A 27,500-nucleotide genomic window follows, 5' to 3' on the forward strand; every position below is an offset into this window, starting at 1 on the left:
ATAGAACCTTATAATTCTCAGCTCACGACACAACTCTCTCTAGTGTCTTCATGGCAATGACTATTATGTTATTCCATTTTGTTATTCTGAATAAAAATACACTATGAAGGCAATGTACAATACATTTCAAGAGAGTATTGTTATAACTAAGAAAGCAAAAAGGTGCAAAAATGACATGGACCAAATGGTTAGCCCTCTGGCCATTAACAGTGAATTCAAGTCCTGTTCTACACCAAAACTGACAACATCCTCTTTGATTACTTATTAACTAGGTTGGTGCAGGTCCTCAAGGGATTTTGGCCCATTCCTCCATTGCAAAATTGCTCTGTCTGATTCGAATTACATGTACAAAAGCGGATTCCAAAAAAGTTGGGACACTTTGTATTCTGTGAATAAAATCAAAATGCTGGCATTTTCAAAACATCTAATATGTTAATAAGGTAGAGCATTATGTACAGACAACATGTCAGTTGTTAAAGTCGAGCAGAATTATTGTTTTGAGGTAATTATGTGATCATTTAAAATTTGACCCATGCAACAAATCTCAAAAAAGTTGGGATAGGGCCAAAACATGTGGTAATAGTTGGATAATTCTAAAAATTACACAAGGAAGAATATTTTAAAAGGAACTATATTGACTGCCAACATGAATGCACAAATAAAATACCATCACATAGAGGCTGTGGCACTCAGCAGCGAAGATTTTGAGGGACTAATTACTTATCTATTACACAGAAAGATTGAATTATCAAAATTGCAGGCATATAAGGCCTATTTCCGTAATATAGAGTTCTGTGTAATCATTGCACGAGTTATGAGATCATGACATACTCGTGGTCAATAAGCAAACTATGACACTCCAACAATGACAGCTCTCGAAAAAATGACCATAAACACAACACTTGATTAATGCACATGATGCAGACATTAAACAGTGTTGCATGCGGAAAAGCTCATTCTATGGACCTAGGAGACATGTGAAACTGTCCTCCGATTACAGAATGGAAAATATTTAATCCTTTTTGAAAATTATGGAGTCATGCACCCTCCAGGTTATATATAAAATGAATACTTCAGCTCGATTTAGTGGTCAGTCTGAAAGACAGCATATATGATGGTAAGGGGGTCCAGAGGTGACTTGGTTAGGGTCTTCTTACTCATGTAGAGCATTAAAATGAATGTTCGATGATACATACAGACTTTAAAAAGCAAACATAGCTACCAAGGCATTATATTTTGGAGCACCGCCTTTAGATATTGCCCCATAACGGTGGCAAATTTCAATCTCTTCTATGTTCCAACAGTGTGGTTCCATCATAAGAGTAAACAGGACACAAAATTGTTTTCTTGCAGCCAGGATATGCCACATATTAAGCATAACAAAAAGGTAAACAAGTTGAAGAAAACACCTATCAGTTGAGCTGCTGAAATCATGTCTCGCACATCAGAATATTTAATTTTTGAATACAATTATGCCATCAGTCAAAGTATTTAACTGTTCAGTCTCATCCCTTGTGTTGTGTTTAGTCTTATCCAGGGTTTAAATTGGGGCGGAGCCCTGCGGAGCGCAGCTCCGCCTCCTCACCTCGGAGGGACAGCCAAACGGAGCTGCGCTCCTGCTGCCCCACCCTCAGTGTTTTCACAGTTCATATATTTTCCTCTTCTTGAAATATAATATTTTTTATGAAAGTTTTATAATGATAGCAACATAAAATAAGATTAAGGGACTCCCGCATTATTTCAGTTATTATGCATCTGCATTCTGCACATGCGCTGCGAGACACCACAATTTGAGTTTGTAGCAACGTTGCAACTTTGTAACAGTTGAGCGGTCCGGAGCGCTTGCTCTCTCTCACAGCTAGAATTACTCCGCTTCGAGTTGTCACTACTTCAAGCCTGTCCCCCATGCCTTCATGTTCAATGTGCAAAGTTAGTAGGCTAGATACAATGCCTTTTACAAAACGGAGGTAAGCTGTCATTTCATTAGATATCGGCTAGCTTTCAGGCAAAGTTAACCAAACAGTCATGCAGAATAGCGTAGTGCATGGGTTCCCAAACTAAGGCCCGCGGGCCGGATACGGCCCGCCACGCCTCTTTGACCGGCCCTCCACCTCTGAGCAGCTAGTTGCAAAAATTAAAATTTAAAAAAAAAAAAAAATGTATTTTATATATTTTATTTTATTTGGTTTTAGATAACACTAAAATATTTGTATTAACCATTTATATTTATATAATTGCATGTATTATTTTTTTTTTTGATTTATCGTTATGACCGAATTTCTGCCACCTCACTGATCGAGGAAGTCATGCGCAGAGAATAGCAGCAGTTGAACAGCACAGTGCAATGGCGTGCAGTAAAGTGAGGAAGATTGATCGCGAGTGTCGGGTTTTTAATGAACAATGGACCAAGGATTATTTTTTTGTTCCATGGAAGGATCGTGCCATTTGTATTATATGTAGCCTAAAGAAAACGTGTCCGTGTTTAAAGAATACAACATTCGCCGCCATCACGAAACCCGTCACAAGGAGTATGCTAGCTTGAAAGGGGCAGCGAGAGATGACAAAGTTCGGCGACTGAAAGGTGGGCTAGCAGCTCAGCAGGATGCCCTGCTCCGTCAATCACGGGCCAACCTGGCTGCTGTCCGAGACAGCTACAAAGCAGCTAACCTACTGGCTATTCACGGCAAGCCGTTCACGGACGGTGAATTCGGGAAGGCTATGATGCTGGCTGTGTCTGAGGAAGTGTGCCCCGAGAAGACGGATACCTTCAGAGGGGTGAGTCTCTCGGCACAAAGCATGACTAGGCGAATTGAGGAGATGGGGGAAAACGTCCTTGACCAACTCAGAGAGAAAGCGAAAGATTTTGTTTTTTTGCTTTAGCCATGGATGAGAGTAATGACGTGCAGGACACGGCACAGCTCTTGATTTTTATCCGTGGTGTTAACGCGCGTTTTGAGGTATCAGAGGAGCTAGCATCTCTGAACAGTTTAAAAGGGACAACAACGGGTGAAAACATATTCGCCGAAGTTTGCAAAACAATGGACGAGCTTGGTCTGCAATGGACTAAGTTTGCCAGTGTTAGAACAGTTGGTTCGCCTTGCATGGTCGGATCGACAAGGGGGCTAGTAGGGCGCTTGAACGGCGAGTTCGAGGAGCGAGGTCTCGCTCCACCGATTCAAGTTCACTGCTTGATCCACCAGCAAGCGCTGTGCTGCAAAGTGTTGAAGTGGGCGTCTGTGATGAAGGTGGTCGTGCAGTGTGTCAACTACATCCGGAAAAATGGGCTGAAACACAGGCAGTTCCAGGCCTTTCTCTCCGAGTTGGGGTCTGCCTACCAGGATGTGCTGTACTACACCGAAATCCGATGGCTAAGTCGAGGCAAAGTATTGCGCCGTTTCTACGACCTGCTGCCCGAAATTAATACCTTCCTCCAGTAAGGTGAAACGGTACAGGAGCTGACGGACCCGGGGTGGAAATGGGACCTCGCGTTTTTAACTGATGTGACTGAAGTGTTGAACCACCTCAACCTACAGCTCCAAGGCAAAGGGAATCTCATCAGTGACATGTATTCCCACATAAAAGCATTCGAGGTCAAACTGCAGCTCCTTCTGCGACAGGTCCAAAAGCTGGACTTCACACATTTCCCTGCCACCCAAATGTACTGCGCCGAGAAACCAGCTGCCCCTTTCCCTGTCGCGAAGTGCAAGGATGCCCTGGAGATGCTGCAGCGAGAGTTCAGTGTGCGCTTCCGCGAGCTTCATGTCAACAACAAAGACAAACGTCTGTTCCAGAACCCGTTTGCTGCTGACATAGACGACGCACGTCCCTCTCTTCAGTTTGAACTAGCCGAGCTGCAGAATTGTGATGTCCTTAAAGACGCATTCAAGCCCGACAGCCTACTTGAGTTCTATGCTGCTCTACCAGAGTGCACATACCCAAACATCAAACAACATGCGGATGTGCACCGTATTTGGCAGCACCTACACGTGTGAGCAGACGTTTTCCCGCATGAAGCAAATAAAAAATCCAACGAGGAACAGACTCTCAGATGAACATTTGCATCAAACTTTGAGACTGGCAACCACTAGGCTACACCCAGACATCGGACTTCTCGCCAGCCAGAAGCAGGCACACAGTTCACACTGATAGGTAAATATACTGATTTTAACTATTACAATGTTATGTGGCTGTAAACATGCATATAAACACGGACTATGCTTTTTGATGAAATATTATTGTTTTCATTGCATGTTAATGAATAATGCTACTCTGTGGCCTATTTGTAAAATCACATCAAGGAACAACAGGCAGCATGTCTAGAATTATGATTCAACTGAATGTGTCCAATCTCATCCCTTTATGCCAGGTTTCCAGGCAGCAGGAGAGGGGACTGCAACTGCTGACCTCAAAGATCACTGCCCATCACTTACCTGCCCATCCATCCTTCATCCCACCTTGGTTACAGCAAGTACAAATTCACTGCACATATTGCTGACTTCTGTTACTCTGTTATTCTGTTACTCTCTTCCGAGTGCATATTGCTCTGTCTCTCATCTCCTCTCTTCTCTCAGCATCTCTCTCTCTCTCTCTCTCTCTCTCAGCATCTCTCTCTCTCTCTCTCTCTCTCTCTCTCTCTCTCAGCATCTCTCTCTCTCTCTCTCTCTCTCTCTCTCTCTCTCTCTCTCTCTCTCTCTCTCTCAGCATCTCTCTCAGCATCTCTCTCTCTCTCTCTCTCTCTCTCTCTGCACTGCCCCTCATCTCAATCTCCTATTTCAAAGGGTTATAAATCACTGTTTTAGGTTTGTTGATATAATGGTCATGGCAAACTTTGTTTTATATATTATTATTGGTCAAATTGATTTAATGATCTACATGTGAGCTATTATAGAGCAATGAAGTTCTGTTTGTTGTTGCTCTTTCTGTAATTTAATTGTTTTTCAATGCATTCAGTTTATTTGACCTGTATGATGCACTTAATTATAACTTATCAATAGGCCTTCCTACAGTTTGTAATTTTCACTAACCTAGTGTGAATGACCAGAAGTTTCTTGTCTTGATAGTTTCTCATCTCACTGAAAGTTAAACAGGCCTTCCCTTTCTCTTGTATCACTCATAAACTCAATCACCATATTTTTCTAACCTTTCCCTGCTATTTTTACATGGTTGTTATTAGAAAATAAAAGGAATACCTGTGGTATTTCAAATTGGAAAAACGTGAAGAACTCACTTCTTTTGTAAATCACTTGTAATGATGAACTATATTGTGCTTGAAATTATGGCTATAACTGGCCGTGGCCGAGTATACAGCCCATATGATTGATCCCGGCCCCTCAACACAGTCAGGAACGATAATGTGGCCCCCAGAGAAAAAAGTTTGGGGACCCCTGGCGTAGTGTCTGCCTACTTTAACAGCAGTTTGTTAATGGGGGGAAATCAACATGGGATTTCCGTCCATTGTTCTGTCAGAATGTGTAGCCATTTGGTTGCAGGTTACTTTTATGTGGGCTTAAACATGCCAGGAACGTATTAAAAGTTTTTAGACAGTAAATGACAGGGATTCCTGCGTGTCCATCCTAGCTTTGCGTGTAGAGCAGTGCACCGTCTCTCTCGCGCTAGAATTGCAGCAATCTATTGCCGCCTTTTGCCAAAGTTATTGCTTTGCAAAAAAATCATTTACTTAATGCGACTGAAGTGTAATTAAAACATATGCACGGAGCGAGATAGCTGAACTAACTAAACTACTGAAATAAGAGCGCCCATATAATCAGTCAGCCAAAGGGGCAATCTGTAAAGAAAAGACGTGTCCGAGTGAGAAGATTCTCTGTCTACAGACTCCGCCTGATTTAAAGTGACAGTGCACACTTTCACGCACTGTAATAGAACAGCATAGCCTAAGCATGCATTTTGATTCTTTTAACTTTGTTACTTATTAGGCATAAAACGTGCTAATATATGCATGCTAAACCCATGACATTATTAAGAGAATTAAAGAATTAAAGAAATAAATTAGGAGAATTAAAATCAATCATATGATCTTTTAAAACAAATTGTTATTCACATCAATAATATGAGTCTTATAATGATAGAAATAATAATAATAAGGGTAACAATAATAATAGTCTTAGGTCTACACCTTTGTAGCTTGATGGTGCAGTGATGGTGGTCAGAATTAAAACTGTTTTGCCCCTGTACTGACAGTCCAATAGCATACTGTTGCCAACTGACAGGAGAGAATATTAAAAAGTAGGCTACATAAATGCATCAGGTGTGATAGCCTACTGGTCTAACTGTTCCTATTTTTTAGCAACCTAATACAGTGAAGAGGTAATGAGGGTACCTTGCTGTTTTTCTCATAACTGAGTAATACATTGATTTATGTATGATATTAATTATGGGCAATAACTTCATAGAATACATGTATTTGGCTGATGGGGCGATGTTTTTTTTTTTTTTTTTTTTTTTTTTAAAGCTATTTTGACCGCGAGTGAAGGGCTCCCCCACCTCCCAAAAGCCAATTTAAACACTGGTCTTATCCAATATAAAAAGCATTGTATTGGCCTTGTCCCAACTTTTTTGGGATTTGTTGAAAGGGTGAAATTTTAAATGATCACATAATTAACTCAAAACAATAATTCTGCTTGACTTTAACAACTGATTTGTTGTCTGTATATCATGTTCTACCTTGTTAACATATTGAATGTTTTGAAAATGCCAGCATTTTTATTTTATTCACAAAATACAAAGTGTCCCAACTTTTTTGGAATCCGCTTTGTACAGTAGGCCTATATTGAACATGGATATTCATTTTCAGCTCTTGCCACATTCGCAATAGGATTGATACATCCTCAATAGGTCAGGCATGGCATTGTGTATGGCACCGTAAATAAGAAGACTGTGTTAGAAGTTTGAAATAGAATAGTTTAAGCTTCACTGAATATCATAACAAGATAATAAACCAAAGCATACATGCATATTAGTCCAAATGTTCCTCAAGGATACTGAAACGAATGGCCCACACAGAGTCCAGACCTCAATCCAATAGAAAATACAGAATGTGGGGGGTGCTGAAACTGAATCTCCATGCTTGCAGTCCATGCATTTCCAACCAGTTAAACAATTTGCAATGGAAGAAGGGGGAGAAACTCTCAGAGAATCTGTGCCAATTAGTTAACAGCCTATTAGGAAAGTTGTGTCTCAGAAAGCTAGCATACACAATTAAATATTAATGGCCAGCAGGGTAATTATAACATATAGCCTATTCTGTGTGCAATACTACAGGGGCAGAGGACATTATGGTATAAGCATATAAATAATATGGTTGGTGTAGCTGTTGTTTGGATGGCCATGTCTGTGTCTGTGTTTGGTTATTATTTTATGTGTCTTGAATGTCTGTACCTGTAGTCGTATGGAGTCATTATACGTGATCTGCATTTAGGAGACACCCTGCACAGTCACCCTACAGGCCCTCACTTGTCACCAGTGTTGGGAATGTTACTTTTAATAACTCAAAATGTAGTTTGTAACAATCCATTAAATTACTCAATCTGAGTAATGTAATGTGAATAGTTTGGAAACTTTTTGATTACTTGATGTATTGTTATTGACATTTGATATATTGCCTTTCGCCTTGTCAATGCTTTTTACACACATTGTTGGCATTGAACTGACAGATGTAGTGGTAGTGGTAGTGGTAGTGGTTGTGTGTGTGTGTGTGCGCGTGCGTGTGCGTGTGAGTGTGCGTGTATGTGTGTGGTGTGCCATGAGACTGCTACACAAGGAAACTGCGCCCTGGGTTGTGCTGTAAGTTGATGATTTGTAAATTGTTATGTAAATGTAAATACTCCTCGCTCAAGGTGTATGGTTTAACAGTTTCCATACACTAATACATGAAAAAGAGCAAGCAAGAAAATTATAGATTATTCATAAAATTTATTATAATTAAAATATTTAATATCAATGTTGCTATTTTTAAAATATAAAAATATAATATTTGACTAGTGCACTGAATCAATGGTATTATTAAATATTGATGAACGAATTCAGTTTCTGCATAATTGGCACAAAAAAATTGCTAAGCAATAGTGCCACAACATGTTTCATCTGGGCTGCCGCTGCTGTTACTGTATTGAAAATAGCCAGTCCTCCTTGTTGGAACCAAGTCATCAGCTGTAGCCTCCTCTCCTCCTCCAAGAGAACGCCCTCCTTCTCCTTCTCCTTCTCCTTCTCCTTGTCATCCTCCTTCTCCTTCTCTTTCTCATCCTCCTCATGGATGGTCAGATGCTCCTGCGCCAGCTCTCGGTCTCCAGCGTTGGGGACCAGCACAGGGCTCTCACTGGCCTGGGAAGGCTGATCACCTCCGCCTGGCGAAGGAAGGGAGAGGACATCCATTCAATCAGTCAGCCAAATCTATGGATCTATTTATTATCTAGGCCTACTGATATAGCATTATAATACATCCAAATGTATTTATATACAATAGCACATTTTCATACGTAATCTTCATTCAATGTGTTTACCAAAAAAAGGCCTATAACTTAAAATAATTTTATGAAATCAAATCAGAAATAGTTTTGAATGTCCTATTCAATTCTTTTGTTTTTAGTGTTAAAACTTACTGCTATCTCCTTTGGACAAATCCTTGGAGAGTTGCTCCAGGAGACGCAGTAGATCCATGTCAATGCCAGCTGTTAAAACAAATATTGAAAATGTATTGTTTAATGTCTGTGACAATGAATGGAGCCACGTTAGAAATCTTTTTTTTTGTTTCATGTGTAACAGACAATAACTTTTTATCTAATCTAATCTTATCTTAAGTAAAGTAATCAGTTTGTAGTATTCCAGACTCAAATAGAAATCAAAGTCAACTGTAAATAATTGAAAGGTAACAATGATAGTTAAGAAAATATTATGTGGATAGTGAGTAGGAGGAAAAGCTAGAGCAACTTGTGGACATGGATGGCATAGTACTTACAGGACAAGTTGGCATAGACGGACTCCAGCAGGCCAATACTGAGTGGAATCTCAGCCTTGACCCGGGCTGTGTCTTCCTCAGGCATCCCCACATGTTCTTCTGGGCTGACAACATCCTGGCTGTGCTGGGTAGCATGGACCCAGGCCTTGTGGAAGACCACGTTCTCAATCCTGATGTCCTCCACATTCTCATAAAGAGTCTCCCACTTCACTGGACGTGGACGTGGGGGCTTCACAGGTTCTTCTTCATACTCAGAAATAATATCCATCACATGGACCTCCTTCCTCTTTCTATCGGCCATTTGATTTCTCAGTTGCTTGGCCTCTTTTCTTAGTTTTTTCTTGCTTGGGTTAGCCAGTCTCTTCCAAATTCCTCTGCCGGATTTCTTCTTGTTGCTGTTGTCTACCTTAGTGTCCCTTGATCTCTGATCATCATCAATGTTCTCTCCAGGAGCAGGTAGGCAGCAACAGAAAAAATCTCGAAGTCTCATGGTTAAAAAGCAGCTGTTCTCTTTGGTGTCTCAAGTCAGACTGAGCTGATCTTTGCTAAATTACTGAAGATTCTAGTTTGAAAATTCTATTCTGGAGTTCTAAAGTAAACATTCTATGGGATATTGTCATGGCAATGAAGGTGTTGGTTTGCATCTCAGGAACAAAGCCTTTTAAAATGTTCATGCTGTGCTCATTTTTGGCAGTTTTTGACCATTGGTTTTCCCCTACTATTCATGGAGGGCTATTTATTAAGTTACAAACAAATTAAAATGTACCTTAATTATTTTAACAGCATTTTTTTTTTTCAATTATAATGGTCTAAATGGGGCTTCTTAAATGGGGCTATAATGGGGTTTCCCTTTGAGAAAAAAGCACACCACTTGCATTTACTGACTCTTTCTCAATAATAATCATTAAATAACATGATCACGCACGGGCGCGCGCGCGCACGCACACACACACACACACACACACACACACACACACACACACACACACACACACACACACACACACACACACACACACACACACACACACACACACACAAACACCATCTCAATCAATCAACTCAATAAATCAATCAATCAGTCAAATACATTTATATAGCACATTATCATAGGGCCTACATAAATGTCATTCAATGTAGAGAAAAGAGACAAACAAGTTTTTAGCTTTCTTTTAAAGAAGATACTGTTGGGGCAGTTCTAATTTGGACAGGGAGTTGGTTCCAGCATTTTGCAGCATAATGACTAAATGCCATTCACCCTGTTTAGACCTGACCCGTGGCACAACCAGTACAGGAGATTCTGAAGACCTAAGACATCTATAAGGATGATATTGCTGAAGCATATTAACAATATATTTAGGGCCTAAGCCATTGAGTGACACACACACACACACACACACACACACACACACACACACACACACACACACACACACACACACACACACACACACACACACACACACACACACACACACACACACACACACAAATCCAATTTTTTTGTGTAAACTCCATAAATCATCCTATTTAGATTAACTGGACAACGACCTAACTGGACAACGACGGGCTAATCATTTTCTCCTTTTCCCTGGGTATCTGGGATGAAACACTTGAAAGTTGCCATAGAAATGAACAAGAGCTAAATGCCTGCCAAGATGCACTGTCATTGACCAAATAATTCTGCCGCATTGATGCTCAATCTTTTACGACTGCTAAAATCAAAATGGTATGCCTTCGCAATCCTGTTGGTCTGTGGAATCTGCGCCACTTGATCCTACAGGTCGCAAAGCAGAACATATTGTTGTGAAGTGCTGCACATGCACAGTTCAAAATTAGCAGTAAGAAAAACAATGCTACAGTGTTACTGTCAAATACTTGAACTGTATATGGTCAATCCTAGATAGCCTATTGATTTTATTGCGATTCTATGGTTGAAATCGCAATCATTTGTGCATCGCGAAGTTGTCCCACAGTGTGTAACCCAAGTTTCCCCAATCATTCTGTGATGCCCTGGTCTTTCTAATCAGAAATAGCTGCCCTGAGGCGTCAGCAAGATGGCAGCCAAGTGGAGGGACTTTGTCTACACACATTATATAAGGTAAATGTACAGTCTGTACAGTCCATATAATCATTTTGCAAGTTTCATATCTTTTCCCTTTGCAATTTGCTTGGTAGTGCACACACCATGAAAGAGCTCAAGCGATTGCGTGTTGTTAGATTAAGTGTCAAGGCGCGTTATGCTTTCTATCTTCTGTTCCATTTTGCTTTTGTGTACTGTCAACAAACGTTATGCCAAATGTGCAATGCATGCCTGTGTGCTTTATTCCAATGAGATTATTTGTGTCATGACATCCATTCTCTTCTCTCTTTCGACTTGGTGTCGTGATCATGCAGTTTTGTACCTTAGTGGGAGGGAGTCTGACTGTGATGATATGCAATTGGGTGTGACCCAGAAGGCTGGTAGCAGAGCCTATAAGCGCTTATGTTTATGCTCGATTGTGTGTTTGTGTGCATCCAAGCACAACCACATGCTTCTGTGACCTACCTGATAGTCAGTGTGTGTGCATGCGTGCATGTGTATGTCTCTGTCTGTGTGTGTCTGTGCCTGTGTGTGCGTGTGTGTGTGCATGTGTGTGTGTGTGTGTGTGTGCGTGCGTGCGTGTGTGTACACACGTGCGTGTCTGTGTGTATGTGCATGTGCGTGTGTGTGCACGCACAAACATGTGATGATTTGTATGCATATATGCATGCATGCCTGTATGTGTGTATAAGTAAACGTGTGAGGGTTTGTATGGATGCTTGAGCAAACCTGTGATCTTGTGCCTGCGTGTGTTTGAGTGAGGTGTGGGTGTGTGGGTGACTGAGTGTGCTGCTGAAGGCTTTAAGTGCCTTATCTATCATTGTGTGTGTGTGTGTGTGCGTGCTTGCATGCGTGCGTGCGTTTGTGTGTGCATGTGCGTGCATGCGTCAGTATGTGTGTGTCTATGTGTGTTTGCTTGTGCGCATCTGCGTGGGCGGGTAAGTGGGTTTGTGCAGATGGGTCCTGGAGGATGCCCCAGGCAGGAGACGGCAGCTCTCAGACCTCACCGCCACCGCCACGGCGCCACCATCATACCACCAACAGGCGCTCCGCTCTGCACTACACTCAGCCCCCAAGAGAGAGAGGAGGGCAACTTGGAGAAAGAGAGAAAGAGAGAGAGAGAGAGAGAGAGAGAGAGAGAGAGAGAGAGAGAGAGAGAGAGAGAGAGAGAGAGAGAGAGAAGCCTCTGGGTGCCTGGGTGTGTGTGTGTGTGTGTGTGGGTGTGTGTGGACTGGAGGGTGGGCACGTCCTTTGTCTCAGCATGGGAAGGAAGCAAAAGAGAAAGGGAAATAGATTTTTCTGACTGATTATCTCACTTTTGTGCTAGTGGGTCCCTCTTTCCTTTCCTCTCTGTCCCTCTCTCTCTGTCTGTCTCTCTTTCGGTTTCTTTCCCTCTCCTCATGCCACCACTTCCTCTCTCCCATCACTCCCCTCTCCCTGCCTCCTCTCTGTTTCTCTCTCTGTTTCTCTCTCTCTCTCTCTCTCTCTCTCTCTCTCTCTCTCTCTCTCTCTCTCTCTCTCTCCGTCCTTGTCCTCCTTGTTCAGGGCCAGAGGATGCTGTCGTGCCCTCTATCACCTCTCCTTCCTCTGATCTTCCTGTTGTTGGGACAACACAACCCTCCCTCCTCCACACACACGCGCGCGCACGCACGCACGCACGCACGCACGCACACACACACACACACAATCAACCCTCATTCACACACACAGCCAGGCAGGTACACACACACACACACACACACATTTATGCACATTTATGGCTTCACGCACACAAACACACACACTGACATCCACACATCTCAGCCTATAAATACCACAGCCATAGCCCCATGCGATGCCCCACTGTCTTCTCGCTGACAGCCCATCCCGAGCATCAGTCAGTGGGGAAGAGGTCCGTCTGCTCAGCCTCCTGCTGTGAGCTTTTACTACTGGTGAAAAAATAAATAAACTCTAAAGAAATGTCCCTTGAAAACTGAGGGTAAAGTTGTGACACACAGCTTGACAAAGCCACAGCTCTGGCCACCTGCCAAAAGGGACAAAGAGTATCAACCCTGAACTTGCAATGAACTAGAGGGTCCCCATACTGTGAAAACACACACACACACACACACACACACACACACACACACACACACACACAGACACAGACACAGACACACACACACACACACACACACACACACACACACAGGCACCCCCCCACACACACACACACACAGTCTCTCTCATTCTCTCTCTCTCTCTCTCTCTCTCTCTCTCTCTCTCTCTCTCTCTCTCTCTGTGCCAGACACTCTCAAAGAACAGAAGATGTATGAATTGTATGAATTTTGCTTCAACCAGTTACAGTATAATCATTTACCATACATTTTATCAGGACATGAATTCACTGTCATCTGGTAATGCATAACCATGAAAAGACCAAGACAACACAGTCTAATTACTGTAAGTAAGAAAGGGTGGTTAAAAATGTTCCAACAATTACCAAGAAGGTTCAACAGTAATTACATCTCCTCATTAAAAGTTCTTAAGCTCATTTTCCCCTAATAGAATTTTGAAGCTAAACAAATCTGCCCTCCTGAGTGTTTCCTTGTGAGCTCTCTCGTGGTTGTGTTGTTTATTATGTGGAAATGCTGTCAATCATTTTTAAAGGTGCACTGTGTAGGATTATGGCCAGAGTAGGTATTGCAACTATGCAGCTCATTGAAACTATGCTGCCTATTGCCAAATGTGATCTTTCCATGGATATTTACTAAATAAAAAACAATATTTACTAACCACAATCAGAAAGCCTTTTTAGACCCTAGATACATAACAGTTTGGTCTTGCTACTCTGTTATTCTGTGGAAGTCTGATACAGAAACTGGTAGGCTATGGCAAGGCTGGACAGTCCCACCAAAAATACTGAATCAAACAAAGATATCGCAAACCACGCCCACTCAATGCAAAAGTGTGTGCTCAAGTTGGGTCTCCTAAGGGGGCGTTGTCCCCTACTTCTTCTTCTCTTTTTGAGGTGTTTGCGCAAGACGTGCGCTACCGCCATCTACAGCGCTAAGGGGACTTCATTGATTCTCAACCTCAGGACTCCGAAGGTCTCCTAACCGAAGGTCTCCTAAAGGGGCGTTCACCCGACATAAAGTGGATACCGGAAAGGAAACAAAATGACGCTTCTTGGTTACATCCACTTTCTTTGGTCCCACTGTAAACAGTTAGCATGCTACCTGTGAAGGAGATCTCTGGAATTCTACTGTATGCATAGAGACTACTTGCTAAGCATGGAGAGTAGGCTACTTGGGGTAGACCAGGTTGGTAGCTTTATTTCGTCGCACTCCTTTGGCTTCTCTTCCTCCGCATGCATTACACTTCAAAATGACAAAACTATCAGAGTGTATTAACTTCCAAGAGTATTTAGATCTCAAAACTCTAAGCTACTGTACGGTATGTGGCTATGTGTTGATGAGATTGTGGTGCAATCTGTTTAGTGCAATCCCAGAACATTTATCGCAGCAGGTGGGAAAGCGCATGTGTCATTAATCGCGTGTGCGTGCGTGCATGCATGCTTGTGTCTCTGTGTGTGTGTACGTCTGCATGTGCATCTTATATCCTTTCATACTGTAAGCAGAGTTGCACTGCATGGTGACTGCAAAGCTATGGTGGAAAGATTACACTGCTATAATGAGAGTGAGACGATACAGTTCCTTGTCAGCATTAGTTCAAGCGCAGCCAATTATAACTTGAAATTATACTGTATGTGATGTGAGGACCGCAACCTTTTAAAATGAAATCTGTAATGTTCTAGTATAAAATCGAAATAGTTATGTCAAACCATGATAATGAGTTGGTTTGAGGAAAAAAACTGTCAGCCTGTAACATATTGACCTTCATTTTTTTAATCATATTGGTTCAAGAGAAAGCTATTTTCAACCATTAAAAACCTTGAAGTAAGTATCTCAATGTGTCCTTGGTTATAATAATGATAACCAAGGACACTATATAAAAAGATATACTTTCAAGACACTCAAGGACACTATACAAAGCTATACTTTGTATAAAGGGTTCTGGCACTCAAAGTGTGCAATTCCTTTCTTTAACGAATGTTTTTAGCTGGTAGTACCTCGGCAATAGTCAGAAAGCATCTTCATTAACCCTAACCCTAACCCTAACCCATGGACATATACACGTAACATTTTGGTCTTGTTAATCTGCTATTCTATAGAAGACAGATACACTGGTATGCTATAGCAAGACTGGACCATCCAACTCTAAACTCTATCTCACATGTCCTTGGTTATTCATTTTATTTATAAGCGCCTTTCAAGACACTCAAGGACACTATAAGATATACTTTGTATAAAGTTTTCAGGCATTCAAAGTGTGCAATTCCTTTCCTAAAGACTGTTTTTAGCTGGTTGTACCTCACCAGTGATCTTTGCCTAAGCCATAATGAAAATCTATTTCAGGAGGATGAAAGCCTAATTATTTAGTCAGCATGCTGGCTCTCCCAGCAGACAAAGGGATCTTTTTTTTCACAATCAGAATATTGTCTATTGACAACCATGTAAATTGCTTCGGAGGCGGTCCTGAAACAAAAAAAGATTTTCCTAGTTTGAAGGTGAGAAAAGTTTTGTGCAGTGCAAGGTTCAAAAGAGTTGGTCTTGAATTACTTAATTAATCATAATGTACAGTATGTCTGGTAGGGATGCAGTGTTAATAACAATAAACCAATCAGGTATTTCTACTCTACTCTAGTCTATTTTACTTTAAAAAGTGCAATATCCATCGTCATCCATTCAATGCCTTCGTCTAGCCTTTTTTCTCAGATCACTTTTTTATGCAAGCGATTTATATTTATTTACTTCGTAAAAAAAAATCAATACAAGTTCAGCTTTATCCCAATGAGTAATGCCACCACAAACTGACTAGCCTACAGACTAGGTCTGTCTCAGTCACCGACACATTTATTTTTACATTAGGACTCAGTACAGAGCTTGGCTAGACATTGTGCATTTCTGCCTGGCAAAAACAAACAAATGACACGACACTGTCGTATAAAATAACAATAAAATAATGTGCCTGCCTGTCACCAATTCACAATGCACCGCAACATAATAACACTAATTTTTCTCAGTATAATTCATTCATTTTGGCTGTGTGGCAGAGGTGTTCAGCCCTGTCTGGAAGCCAATCATATAAATGTTTACTCATAACTGTTCATTATTCCCATTCGATGAATGGCAGAACACTAAAGGCTCATGATGTCTTAATGCTCTTAGTGCTCAAATGGGAGACAGAAATAAATGTTCTGTACAAAGTGTGTGTGTGTGTGTGTGTGTGTGTGTGTGTGTGTGTGTGTGTGTGTGTGTGTGTGTGTGTGTGTGTGTGTGTGTGTGTGTGTGTGTTGTTATTCACATACGATATCATAAAGGGGGAGTGTGTGTGTGTGTGTGTGTGTGTGTGTGTGTGTGTGTGTGTGTGTGTGTGTGTGTGTGTGTGTGTGTGTGTGTGTGTGTGTGTGTGTGTGTGTGTTTTTGCACGTGTGTGTGTGTGTGTGTGTGTGTGTGTGTGTGTGTGTGTGTGTGTGTGTGTGTGTTCGTGCACGTGTGTGTGTGTGTGTGTGTGTGTGTGTGTGTGTGTGTGTGTGTGTGTGTGTGTGTGTGTGTGTGTGTGTGTGTGTGTGTGTGTTCGTGCACGTGTGTGTGTGTGTGTGTGTGTGTGTGTGTGTGTGTGTGTGTGTGTGTGTGTGTGTGTGTGTGTGTGTGTGTGTGTGTGTGTGTGTGTGTGTGTGTTCGTGCTTACAGACTGCGTCGTGTGCTGTTCAGGCCGCAGGGCATCCAGGGTCTCCAGTGCCAGCTGATGGTTGCCGGGGGAACGGCGTACGCGGTGCAGGTGAGGGTTTGCCGGCTGCCGTGGGGGTAAGGATTGTCAGGAGCAGCCACCTCCTTCTCATGGATCTGAGGAGGCACTTCAGGAGCAGACCACAGACAGACAGACAGAGAGAGAGAGAAAAAAATGAATTGAATTGAATTGAACTGAAGTCAGAGAGAGAGAGAGAGACAGAGACAGAGAGAGAAAGTGATACACTGTATAAGATACAGATAGAGGTGCAGAGAGGATCAAAAGGTGCACCATACAAATTATAATTGTGAAAATTTCATTCTGTCGTGTTCAGAATGTGCACACATCCCATTACACCGATTGTCGGATCAAAAAATAAACCGTAAGAAAAGAAGAATAATAAACACACTGTTGCTGCTCACCGATTTATTACTTAATAACTTAATTTCCACCTGACATGGTCTTGGTCAGATGTGAGTTTAGATATGTGTCTGTGTTTGTGAGTGACAATTCATTTATACATGGGTTTACTGTTTGTAAACAATCAAAAAATGAGCTCACGTGGTTGCCTGCTTAGCATTTTGCCCCTGCTCACAGCACGAATGTTTGTAAACAAAAACCTATATATAGACGAGAAAGGGGCCAGCATAAGGTCAGCTGGTAGATCTCCACAAGGCTCCAAAACCCCAGCAATCAGAAAACTCAAACACATAATAAGCAGCAACAGTGAAGTGAGCAGCAACAACGTGCAGATTTTTTTTCTTCTTTTCTTCAAATTGCGTTATTAAACATTTAAACAAATACATTCTAAGTAGACCAATCAGAAGCAAAAACCCAGGTCCAGGCACCCAGTCGGTTTATAAAAAAATATAAAAAATGTCCTAAAAAGAGCTGGAAGGCTGGAAACATTTTAGAACTCCATCAGGGTCGCACCATTATTTAAATTGCTCGAGTAACTTTCTGTGCTTGCTCTACTTTGTACCATTCCAAGAGTACCCGTTGGTTAAAGGGATTCTGTGCTCATCCACAGTGCTCATCCACACTCTCCATTCATTTGAAATTCTAATTTGAACATTTTTGGTTTTTGAAAAATGTCCATTTGGGCTCAGTTAGAGATGCTGGTTATTAGATATTTCGAAAGGGTTAATTTAATTCTAACTGGAGGGTGTGTGGCTGTATAAACTCAACCTAAAAAGGACATTTGTGTAGTCATCAGTAGCATAACAGTAACCTGCTTCCTAAGTAAAACTAATATATATATATATAAACTAATATATACTAATATAACAGTATAATTGTGCTCAGATTTAAATAATACAGACGGTAGGCCAACAGTAACTAACTACACAATATTACATCTGGTACATGCACTCTAAGTTGGAACTTTTAAACAAGGTTTCACAAGTTGCATTTGCATTCATCTCTATCCCACTGTACGATCTGAATGAGGCATGATGACAGACTAGTGTGTGGTTGTGATGTGACAGCATGCAGTGCTTGAAAATGCCAAAGGCCAACAGCTTTCAGAAAAACTTGCGGTACATGACTGGAGAATAGCATGATCCCATTTTTTACCCACAGGGCAAATAACATGGCGTACAACAATCAACACAGAATACATGGAGACTCTAATAAACATTTTCATTACTGAACTGTGCACTCACATAAATGTCAGTGATGTCAAAAACTCAACGACAGAAATAATTAATTGTGATAATTCTAATTGTGTTTTTTTCTTGTTTAGGTTATAATTAAATTGTCATTAAATGATCTGCCACATACTGATTTGTGGAGCTTGCGCAGCGAATGCAAATGTCAATCAGTAAAAATACTGCTTTAGTTCTCAACGTGTTTTCAAGGGCTTGACCTTTAGATTGGTTCCATATACATTGTTTTAGATATCAATGCTATTCACTATCTGTCACATTATTAAAAGGGAAGGTACAGTAGCCTACCATGTGGCTTTCACCACATCAAGCGGCACAGGATCCTGTATGCGCTGTTTCCTGTGTAATTAATCCAGCTAATTCAGTAGAATATTGAGAACTCAGAAGTAATTGTTCATACAGTATCTCTGATCTGATAATGAAGCGAGTGTGAGAGTGATCTTGTGCACAGGACTAAGGAGCCATCCCATGCACTCGGTCATGAAAATGAGTCTACCTTTCATGAAAGACTGTTCCTGTCACAAACAATGTGAATTTCTCAAACCAGACAATGTTCATTACAAATACAGCTTCCCATGAAACATGAATTTAGAGTTTTTTCTGATGAGAGATGTCAAATTATTCATTCTACTGTATGTTGGTATGCTGGCAGGCTAATAGACTTCCAATATGGCATGGCCGTTAAAGGAAACCTTTCTGGCCATCACACGGGAATAGTAGGAGAGCTGGGTTTGGCCTTTACTGGGAAAAGGCAACTGTACATATAGCCTCTTTCTACTGACAGTTAATCACTTGATTACTTTTAAATCAATACAGACCAGACAAGTGTTTACAGCATGCTATATGCATACTATTCAAGCCATGTTTGAATCACTACATCAGTATAGTAGATTGTTTGTAACCAATTAAATCATATCACAAAGATGTGCTAACAAGGCAGCATCAACTGAACGGCCTGTGAACAGGCTATTCACTTGCTGTTGTTGAATCTGTGTCTACAACTGGTTATGCTATTTAATCCATGCTGCTGTAATGGCAGTTGTTATTAATTACCATTGACAATGAGATTGAGAGTGAGTCTTTTCTCCAAGCTTTCATTTTTCCAGGTGTTGGTCATCACCACGGTGTAATTCCCGGCGTCCTGCTCGCATATCTCTCGGATCTCCAGCACTTGGTTCTGCTGCACTCGCATCCTCTTGAACTCTGGCCGCTTGCTGTTTATCACTTTGCCATTTCGCAGCCTGAGCGGAGTGAGACACAACACGACAAACAAAAACATGATGATGATGATGATGACGATAATAGAGATAAGACAAATCCCCCTCCACCCCTGGAGAGCCTGAAATCAATTTCCACCCATCCAATTTCACACCCCCACCGATAATGTAACATCAAATTAGATTGGGAACCTGGCAAAAAATTCCCATTTGTGCGCCGGCTAATAGCCTGATGATGGCTGGATTGCTGCCATTTTGTGCAAACAAATCCACAATGGCCTGCGGTTTTGCATTAGCCGAGAGAGCAGACAGAAGAAATTTTCATTTCATTTTTTGTCTCTTAATTTAACCCATAAAGCATAAGCGGATGTGCTCCCGTAATTGCCTGTCGGATTCCATTTAGGTAGCATCAGGGAGAGTGGCTGATGTGCATGATGCACGGTGACTTCATGTCCTGTAACCTGGTGGAAATGTCTGACGCACTTGAGAGCAGGGGGCAGATCTAGCCATTTTGGGGCCCTGGTCGAAATATAAACATAGGCCTCTCAAAAGCCTAAGTTTAAACACGTCACCAATTGGCATTGAAGGAGAGAGGGTGCTATTTTAGTGTTTTGTCTTGAATGTATCTTACATTACACTACATAAGTGACGAATTAATATCGGGGCTACTTTTTGTGTGTTCATCATGACTAGGGTGACAGTTGAGGGGCCCCTATGGAGGGCAGATTTGTCTGGGGCACTAGGTAATTGCCTAGGATTGCCTTATGTAAAGTCCGCCTCTGCTTGAGAGCACACTCACCACTGGGTCTTTGGTTCTGGGAATGCAGACACTTTGACAGACATCTTGAGCGACTTGTCTCCAACTGTTGTTTCCACCACTGACCCACTCTTGTAGTCCAAGATGATAAAGGGTTTTTCTGAGACAGAAATCCACACATGAACACAAGTGCATATGTACCACAGACATATGAACACATGTGCATACTGTACTGCACACACAAATATGTACACATACACGCGCGCACGCACACACACACACACACACACACACACACACACACACACACACACACACACACACACACACACACACACACACATGCACACACACACACACACACACACACACACACACACACACACACACACACACACACACACACACACACACACAAGCACACACACACATACACACACACACACACAGTGCGCACACCTGCACGAAAACACAGACACACAGTAATATCAATAGCATAGAAAAAATATGTTAGGTAGCAGAACGAGCTCTGTGCATAAGTGCCATAGTCTGCAAGTTTGTCATTGAGCTTACACTGCAAACCTGTCAAAATAACTGAAGAGATCAGTTGCCTATTTCACAACGTATTAACACCCTGAGGTTAAGTTATAAAAACGCTTTCACAGCGCTGAATCACAGATATTTGTCATATGACTAGCTGACGGTATGTTGATAGCTTTCTTCTGAACTTGCACTAACTGAAAAAAATCGTCATGGAAACAGGCCATAACTGCAGATTTAAAAAGGAATTTAAAAAAAAACAGTCAGTGACAATGCAAACCAAATGAGAACTTACCGTGCACAATGACCACTGTGGATCTCTCCAACTGCTCCTCTGTGCTCTTAGCAGTGCAAACATAAGTGCCCGTGTCCCCAACATTGACGATTTCAATGGCGAAGATGCTTGTGGCCTCAGTGTTCTGGGTCAGCGAGTTGCGGCTTTCTTTGGGAATGACCATATCTTTCATCTGCAAGTGAATCAGACAGACCTTGGTTAATGACAGATGCAGTGGAGATCAGAAACCTCAGTGTTATGTCAGTAAATTGTATTTAATGAACAATAATATATTATTTAAATAAATATTCAATAAAATAATATTTTGGACTTCTAGCTTTGTGTAAATTTACGTTCTAAATGTAGGAGCCAAAAGGGCGAAATACTTTTAAGTGTGAAACTTATCAGAGAACTATGTAGTATGTCTGAAAAGATGTATTTTAATAATGCTGTGTATTTGCTGCAGCATGATGCTATTCAGGCTAACATCTTTTCAGCACTTTTGTAATTCGATATGGACGTCTACTATATCATGCACTACCAAGGCTAGAACACTTGCTAGTGGCGTCAACAATAATCGATTCGGCGATGCAATGCAATGCGGGGCATGGACGATCCAATTCAATGCGGCAAGTTCCAGAATCGATGCAGCAATTTTTTAAGTTTCAATTACTTCCGTGGATATTTCGGGAGCAAATTAATGTTAAATTAAATAAAAGCACTTCAAAGCATTGCAAGACTGATACAGACTGATACAGAAAACAGCCAATAAATTGTTGCTCAGTATCTGACTACTTGTATTGCCTCATCATGACTGATGAAACATTTGCTTTGCTTTCAGTAGAAATGTAATGCATTGCAATGCATTGTAGAATTGAATCGGATCGAATCGAATCGCATAGAATTGAATCGCTACCTCCCGAATCGTAATCGAATCGAATCGTGAGGCAGTGCCAATGCACACCACTAACACTTGACATTGGGAAATGGTGAGCGTGTCTGCTTGACCCACTCTATCATGTCAAGAGGTGGGGCTCTACTCAAATAAAAACGTCAAAGGTGATGTGACTGTTCAGTGGAAGTACAGCACAGGGGTCTTCCAGCTGTTCATGCCGAAAAACAGCCATGATGCTGACAATCCTACATCCCCCTTCCAACCCTCTTTCATCTCCTTTTTCCTCTACGTCTGCAAAAAAAAGCTGCTCTGCTCTCCCACTTTTGGTTCCCCCACTTCCTGTTCGTCCGTCTGCATTTCCTGTCCCCCCTTATTTGGTGGCCTGGCCTACCTGTTTTCGGGGGTAGTTCCACTGGAACTCCACGCCTGTGTTGAACTCCACCATGGCTGTGCAGTTGAGCACCAGGGGCTCGCCCACCATGAGCTGCACCGTCTCCTCAGGAAACAGCTTGAGATCATAAACCTTACTTCCTGCGGGTGGGGGGGAACGGGGGGAGAGACGGTGACACAGTCAGTCAGCACTTTCTTCTGTACCATACTTTAGCCACCTACCACCCACCACCAGAGTTGTATAAAGTGTATGGAGGTAGAGGTACTCTTGCATATGGAATTACAACACCAGTAGTATGATATTACAAAGTTGAAACCATGGAGTATCATACCACTACTGTTGTAATACATCTGTACATCTGAATGCTTTGACTTCATTTACAACTCTGCCCACTACCCACCGATTCTCTAACCCAGAGACAGAACGGTGTCCCTTGTAATGCACCCCCCCCCCAACACACACACACACACACACACACAATACACATTTTGATGTACACACAGCACACACACATGAATAATAAAATCATCTTGCCACACACGCACACACACACACACACACACACAAACACGCGCACACACACACACACACACACACACACACACACACACACACACACACACACACACACACACACACACACACACACACACACACACACACACTTCCATCATACATGTCCTTCATGTGCGCTGCGCTGCTGAGGGCCTCATGGCACCCACCGTGCTGTTTGCCTTCTTAATTGTGTAATTTAATCTTCCCCTTGGCCATCATTAGGGGCGGGATGGCTGCTAAATATCATGCTCAGATACACAAATAAAACCTGATATTTGCTCGAAAGGAGCGAGAGAGATTGATGTTTATTTTCATGCTCCATCGTCTATCCTGGTGATAAGGGAGCGATCACTTTCACTCATTCCTACGCGCAAACACAAACACACTTTCTCTCTCTCTCTCTCTCTCTCTCTCTCTCTCTCTCTCTCTCTCTCTCTCTCTCTCACTCACTCACTCACTCACTCACTCACTCACTCACTCACTCACTCTACCATCAATGCTGACACCCACATACACCCACATCCATATACACAGTCCTCTAAAACACTTTTCCTTTGGCGTGGCCTGTTATTCTTGGCCTGTTTAGCATGCATGCTGCTAAGAGAGTGAGAAATGACCTCAGTCCACAGTCCTCTGACAAGATCTGTCTTCAGGACACATGGCGCTCTAGCTTCAGGACACGGCTGCTCTGCATGCTGCACTGTGCCTTGGCCTATAGGATTGTAATCATTTCACTGGCTTTTTTAGGAATAAGAATTTAAACATACAGTTGGAATTGGACACTGCAATGGTAGAATATTATATTTTTCACTAAAAGCAGATAAAGAAGGCTATTTCAGCATTGATATATTTTCCTCACATTCAAATTCACACAAAAAACATATTTCACAACTCCAGTCCGACTACTTAGTCACTACGACTAACGATTTCATTAGTTACTCATATACTATGTGTTGGAAAAAACATTTACCCACTGTAAGACATTTTGAAGCTGTGATTCGAGCAATGATCAATCAATATTTTCTCCAGCAGAACGAAAGTGGAGATGTGTGATTTTCCATCATGGACTTGCACTCACCTGTGGCATGCACAATGTAGTAGGAAGAGTGGACATCTTGACTCTGGACCTCAGTAGTGCAATAGAAGGCAAACAGGTCAGACATGATTCTCTCCACTATGTGCCTTGGTACGGCCCAGCCTCGCCTGTTGTTCCAAACCATCCCATTTTCCGTCATGAGAACCGGAAAGCCGTTCTCGATCTGTGAGGACAAGACACCCATGACAATCCACCTCATCATGACGGAATTCACTGTCCATCCATGTACAGTAAGAAATCCATATTAGACATTATTTATGTATTGTTTAGGGCAGATTGCGGGTTAAACGGACACCTTGTCTGGAATGTAATTACTGTTAAATGCTGGCTCTTATTTTTGTCAGGCCAATTTATAATTGCAACATTTCAGCATTTGGTGTTGTGATTATGAATAGGCTAGGTCTGACACAACATGAAACAGGATAATTATTTTTTTGCATATAATTATTTTGAAGTACATAAATGGCTGCCTTCTGTTAGAATAATCCTCTCAATTATATAGATGACTAAAACAGCCAATGCTCTATTTGTATGTTGTGTTTTATTTTTGTTATAAAATTTGTGCTATTTAGTATTATCATATTTTTTTTATTGTATTTTACTTTTTCTGATTACTGTACAGCGCTCAAGGAAGCTGTTTGATAGAACACTTTTTGTCATTTCCAACAACTCCAACACAAAATTTAATCCAAATCCTTGTATAACTTTTCGAGTTATCCTGCTGACAGACAGACACACAATCAGACAAACAGACCAACAGACAAACCAACGCGACCGAAAATATAACCTCCTTAGTTGGCAGAGGAAATGAGAACGAGAATGACAATGAGCTAGCGAACTCACACTTACTCTGTATAGGGACACATTGAGGTCTGGGATGGAGACCAGGCAGGGCACCACAACATCAGCCATAGAACTGCTGAAGAGGATCGTCTGGAGCTGCGTCGAGGGGTTGACAAAGGGTTGATTGACATCTGAAGGAAAAAAAGGTTCATGTATGAAGACAAAGAAATAGCAAACATAGGCATGCCCACAGTACTTACTTTACACAGTGTATTTACACAGCACTACTGCACTTCAGTACTTCAATGGTCTTCAGGGACCCACATTTGTATGGGTCACGGCACGACAGAGCGTAACAAACGCTCTGTTTCTCACTAACTGACTAACTTATTTGTTTATTTATTTAAATAGATGTGTAATGTGGACCTTGGATTTTATTACACTGTCACACATATACATTAAATGCTTAAATTAAATGGAACCACTGGTCTTATCAAATAATTAGAAATACACAAGACAGATGGGCTAGCAGTCCCAGTGTCATAAGGACATGGCACACAGATCACCATAATGCTACAGAGGCATTCCATACTCCAAGGAGTTTTGATATTCAATTCTCCTGAAATTGTAAATTCAAGATTGGCTGGCAGAACAGCAGTAGCAGGGCCAAGGGTTGGGCCTACAAGGACGAAGGCTTGAGTGGTACTTTGTCTTGAGTCCTCCAAAAAGCAATAAGTACTACCTAAACATCCTTGTATGGTACCTGAGACGGAGAGAGAGGCTGTTGTGCCCTTTGGTGGTTATTGTTGAGTTGGTATTTGAGCCTGATCTAAGCCTCGGCCAGATGACACCGCAACGCGGGTTTTTTTGAATCCGAGTTGCAATTAAGTTGCAACCATACAGCATGTTTCAGTAAAAGATCATGTCCTGATGACAACGACAGTCTTGCTTCAGAATACACATTTCTTTATGTGAAGTTGTTGAGAACAAAGTATTCGCTAATGGCCGTGATCGCCCATACTCTTATCATGCAAATGACCTGTCACGTAGGGACCTTACACCAGTCTCTGACAGTGCCAGAAAGTTTCATTTTTTTTTAACAGACCCAGCAAATTTTGTTTTCGATCTACAGACATATGCCATGGCTTGTTTAAAAGCTGAAGATCTTAGCTTTTTATTACTAAAAACTTTCTAGCCTCTCCCATTCCGAAGTTATGTCCATTTTAAGCGACGGATAGTTTAACAAAAAAATAGCGTCATTTCCCCCCTTTGTAAAAAGCGAAAGACGGTTTTATTATGCTTTACTCTCCGCAAGCGCGTACATAGCAGGTTCAGAATATCAGAATGTGCAAGCTGCATAATTGAACATTACTAGATGCCACAGAGACAAGTTAGATAAAACAACAGACTGTGCTGAATCATGCTGCTTAGCAGCACCATGCTTCGTTACAAAGTTGCTCCTACAAGAATAAGCTGCAACATGCTGCAACTTCTGGAATATTTTGGAAGACATTAGAACAATCGCCAGGGAGTTTACAGTCTACATAACTGGTTGGCCCTGACGAAGTTGTAAGTCTGATGTCTTTACTCCTTTCATTAGTTAAGTATGATGTTTTGTATGCAGGAGGAGCATGTCAAGTTACTAAAGGAACTTCTTATCCCAACATGTGTACTAGCATTTGCTGCTAGCCGACTTATTTTCAAAACCAGCCTCGCATAGTTATTTTTCATTATGCTGAAGTGAGTGCTACGTGGGAAAATAGGCTACCAGCTTTGTGCATGTGGCACCTTGTGTAGCTTGTGGAGTGACTAGAGTAGCGAATCATTGCCATTTAGGCATCTGTTGATTGTGTACGCTTTATGCTGCTTTTTTTTATTTGAGAAGTTTAAACTAAGGTGTTGAATACCAATACCGGGCAGGTATTTCTCCCTCCTCTGGAGGCTGCTGCGTGCTCACCGCTTCTCTTTCTGCCCATTACGCCTGTTTCAACTAGTGACATATACATAATATGCATTGCTGATAACTGTTTGGGTGCGCAGTTAAAAGATAATATGAAGCTTTGCTTCGTGTTTGTCAGGTTTTTTTTTTTTTTTTTAAGATTTTGAACACGAGTGACCCACACTGGGCAGTTTGAAACGTAAAATATTGACCGTGGTAGAAATGAAAGTCTCCACAGTCCACACAAACAGTTGTCTGATGATGCCATTGTGCATGGAATTAATGTTGTGCGCAAAGCTAGTGGTCATTGTGAAGATACCTCACTGTTTTTGGCCATGTGGCTGTGACGCAGATGTAAACAAATCCGTTTCGCCTGTAACAATGGCAACGCAAACGCCTGCGTTACTCAATTTTCACACTCTGGAACCCATTATTCAAAAAACTCGTTTTGTGCCACGTTTCTGGTGGGTTTCATATGGTTAACCCAGGGGAACGTTGTC

The 27,500-nt window shown here is 41.7% G+C and overlaps 2 protein-coding genes across 4 annotated transcripts in view; both read right to left on the minus strand.

Annotated features, from left to right (window-relative positions):
* The window catches only part of flt4 (fms related receptor tyrosine kinase 4), a 101,545-nt gene that overhangs the window by 40,534 nt on the left and 33,511 nt on the right, over nt 1-27,500 (minus strand). For all 3 annotated transcript variants that reach the window (XM_063190250.1, XM_063190249.1, XM_063190248.1), the window contains exons 4-10: nt 25,128-25,252; nt 24,261-24,441; nt 22,628-22,767; nt 21,363-21,534; nt 20,570-20,687; nt 19,607-19,794; nt 16,848-17,013 (exon numbers count right to left, since the gene is read on the minus strand). In XM_063190250.1, the coding sequence (XP_063046320.1) occupies nt 16,848-17,013; nt 19,607-19,794; nt 20,570-20,687; nt 21,363-21,534; nt 22,628-22,767; nt 24,261-24,441; nt 25,128-25,252 (1,090 nt within the window). The remainder of the gene's footprint in view (nt 1-16,847; nt 17,014-19,606; nt 19,795-20,569; nt 20,688-21,362; nt 21,535-22,627; nt 22,768-24,260; nt 24,442-25,127; nt 25,253-27,500) is intronic.
* On the minus strand, nt 7,964-9,521 carry LOC134440255 (uncharacterized). The gene is made up of 3 exons (XM_063190251.1): nt 8,972-9,521; nt 8,616-8,684; nt 7,964-8,360 (listed from the first exon to the last, which is right to left on the minus strand). Exons 1-3 carry the CDS (start codon nt 9,459-9,461, stop codon nt 8,020-8,022), a joined length of 900 nt encoding a protein of 299 aa, XP_063046321.1. The 5' UTR covers nt 9,462-9,521; the 3' UTR covers nt 7,964-8,019.

Source organism: Engraulis encrasicolus, chromosome 23 (assembly GCF_034702125.1).
Source record: "Engraulis encrasicolus isolate BLACKSEA-1 chromosome 23, IST_EnEncr_1.0, whole genome shotgun sequence".
Lineage (NCBI taxonomy): Eukaryota > Metazoa > Chordata > Actinopteri > Clupeiformes > Engraulidae > Engraulis > Engraulis encrasicolus.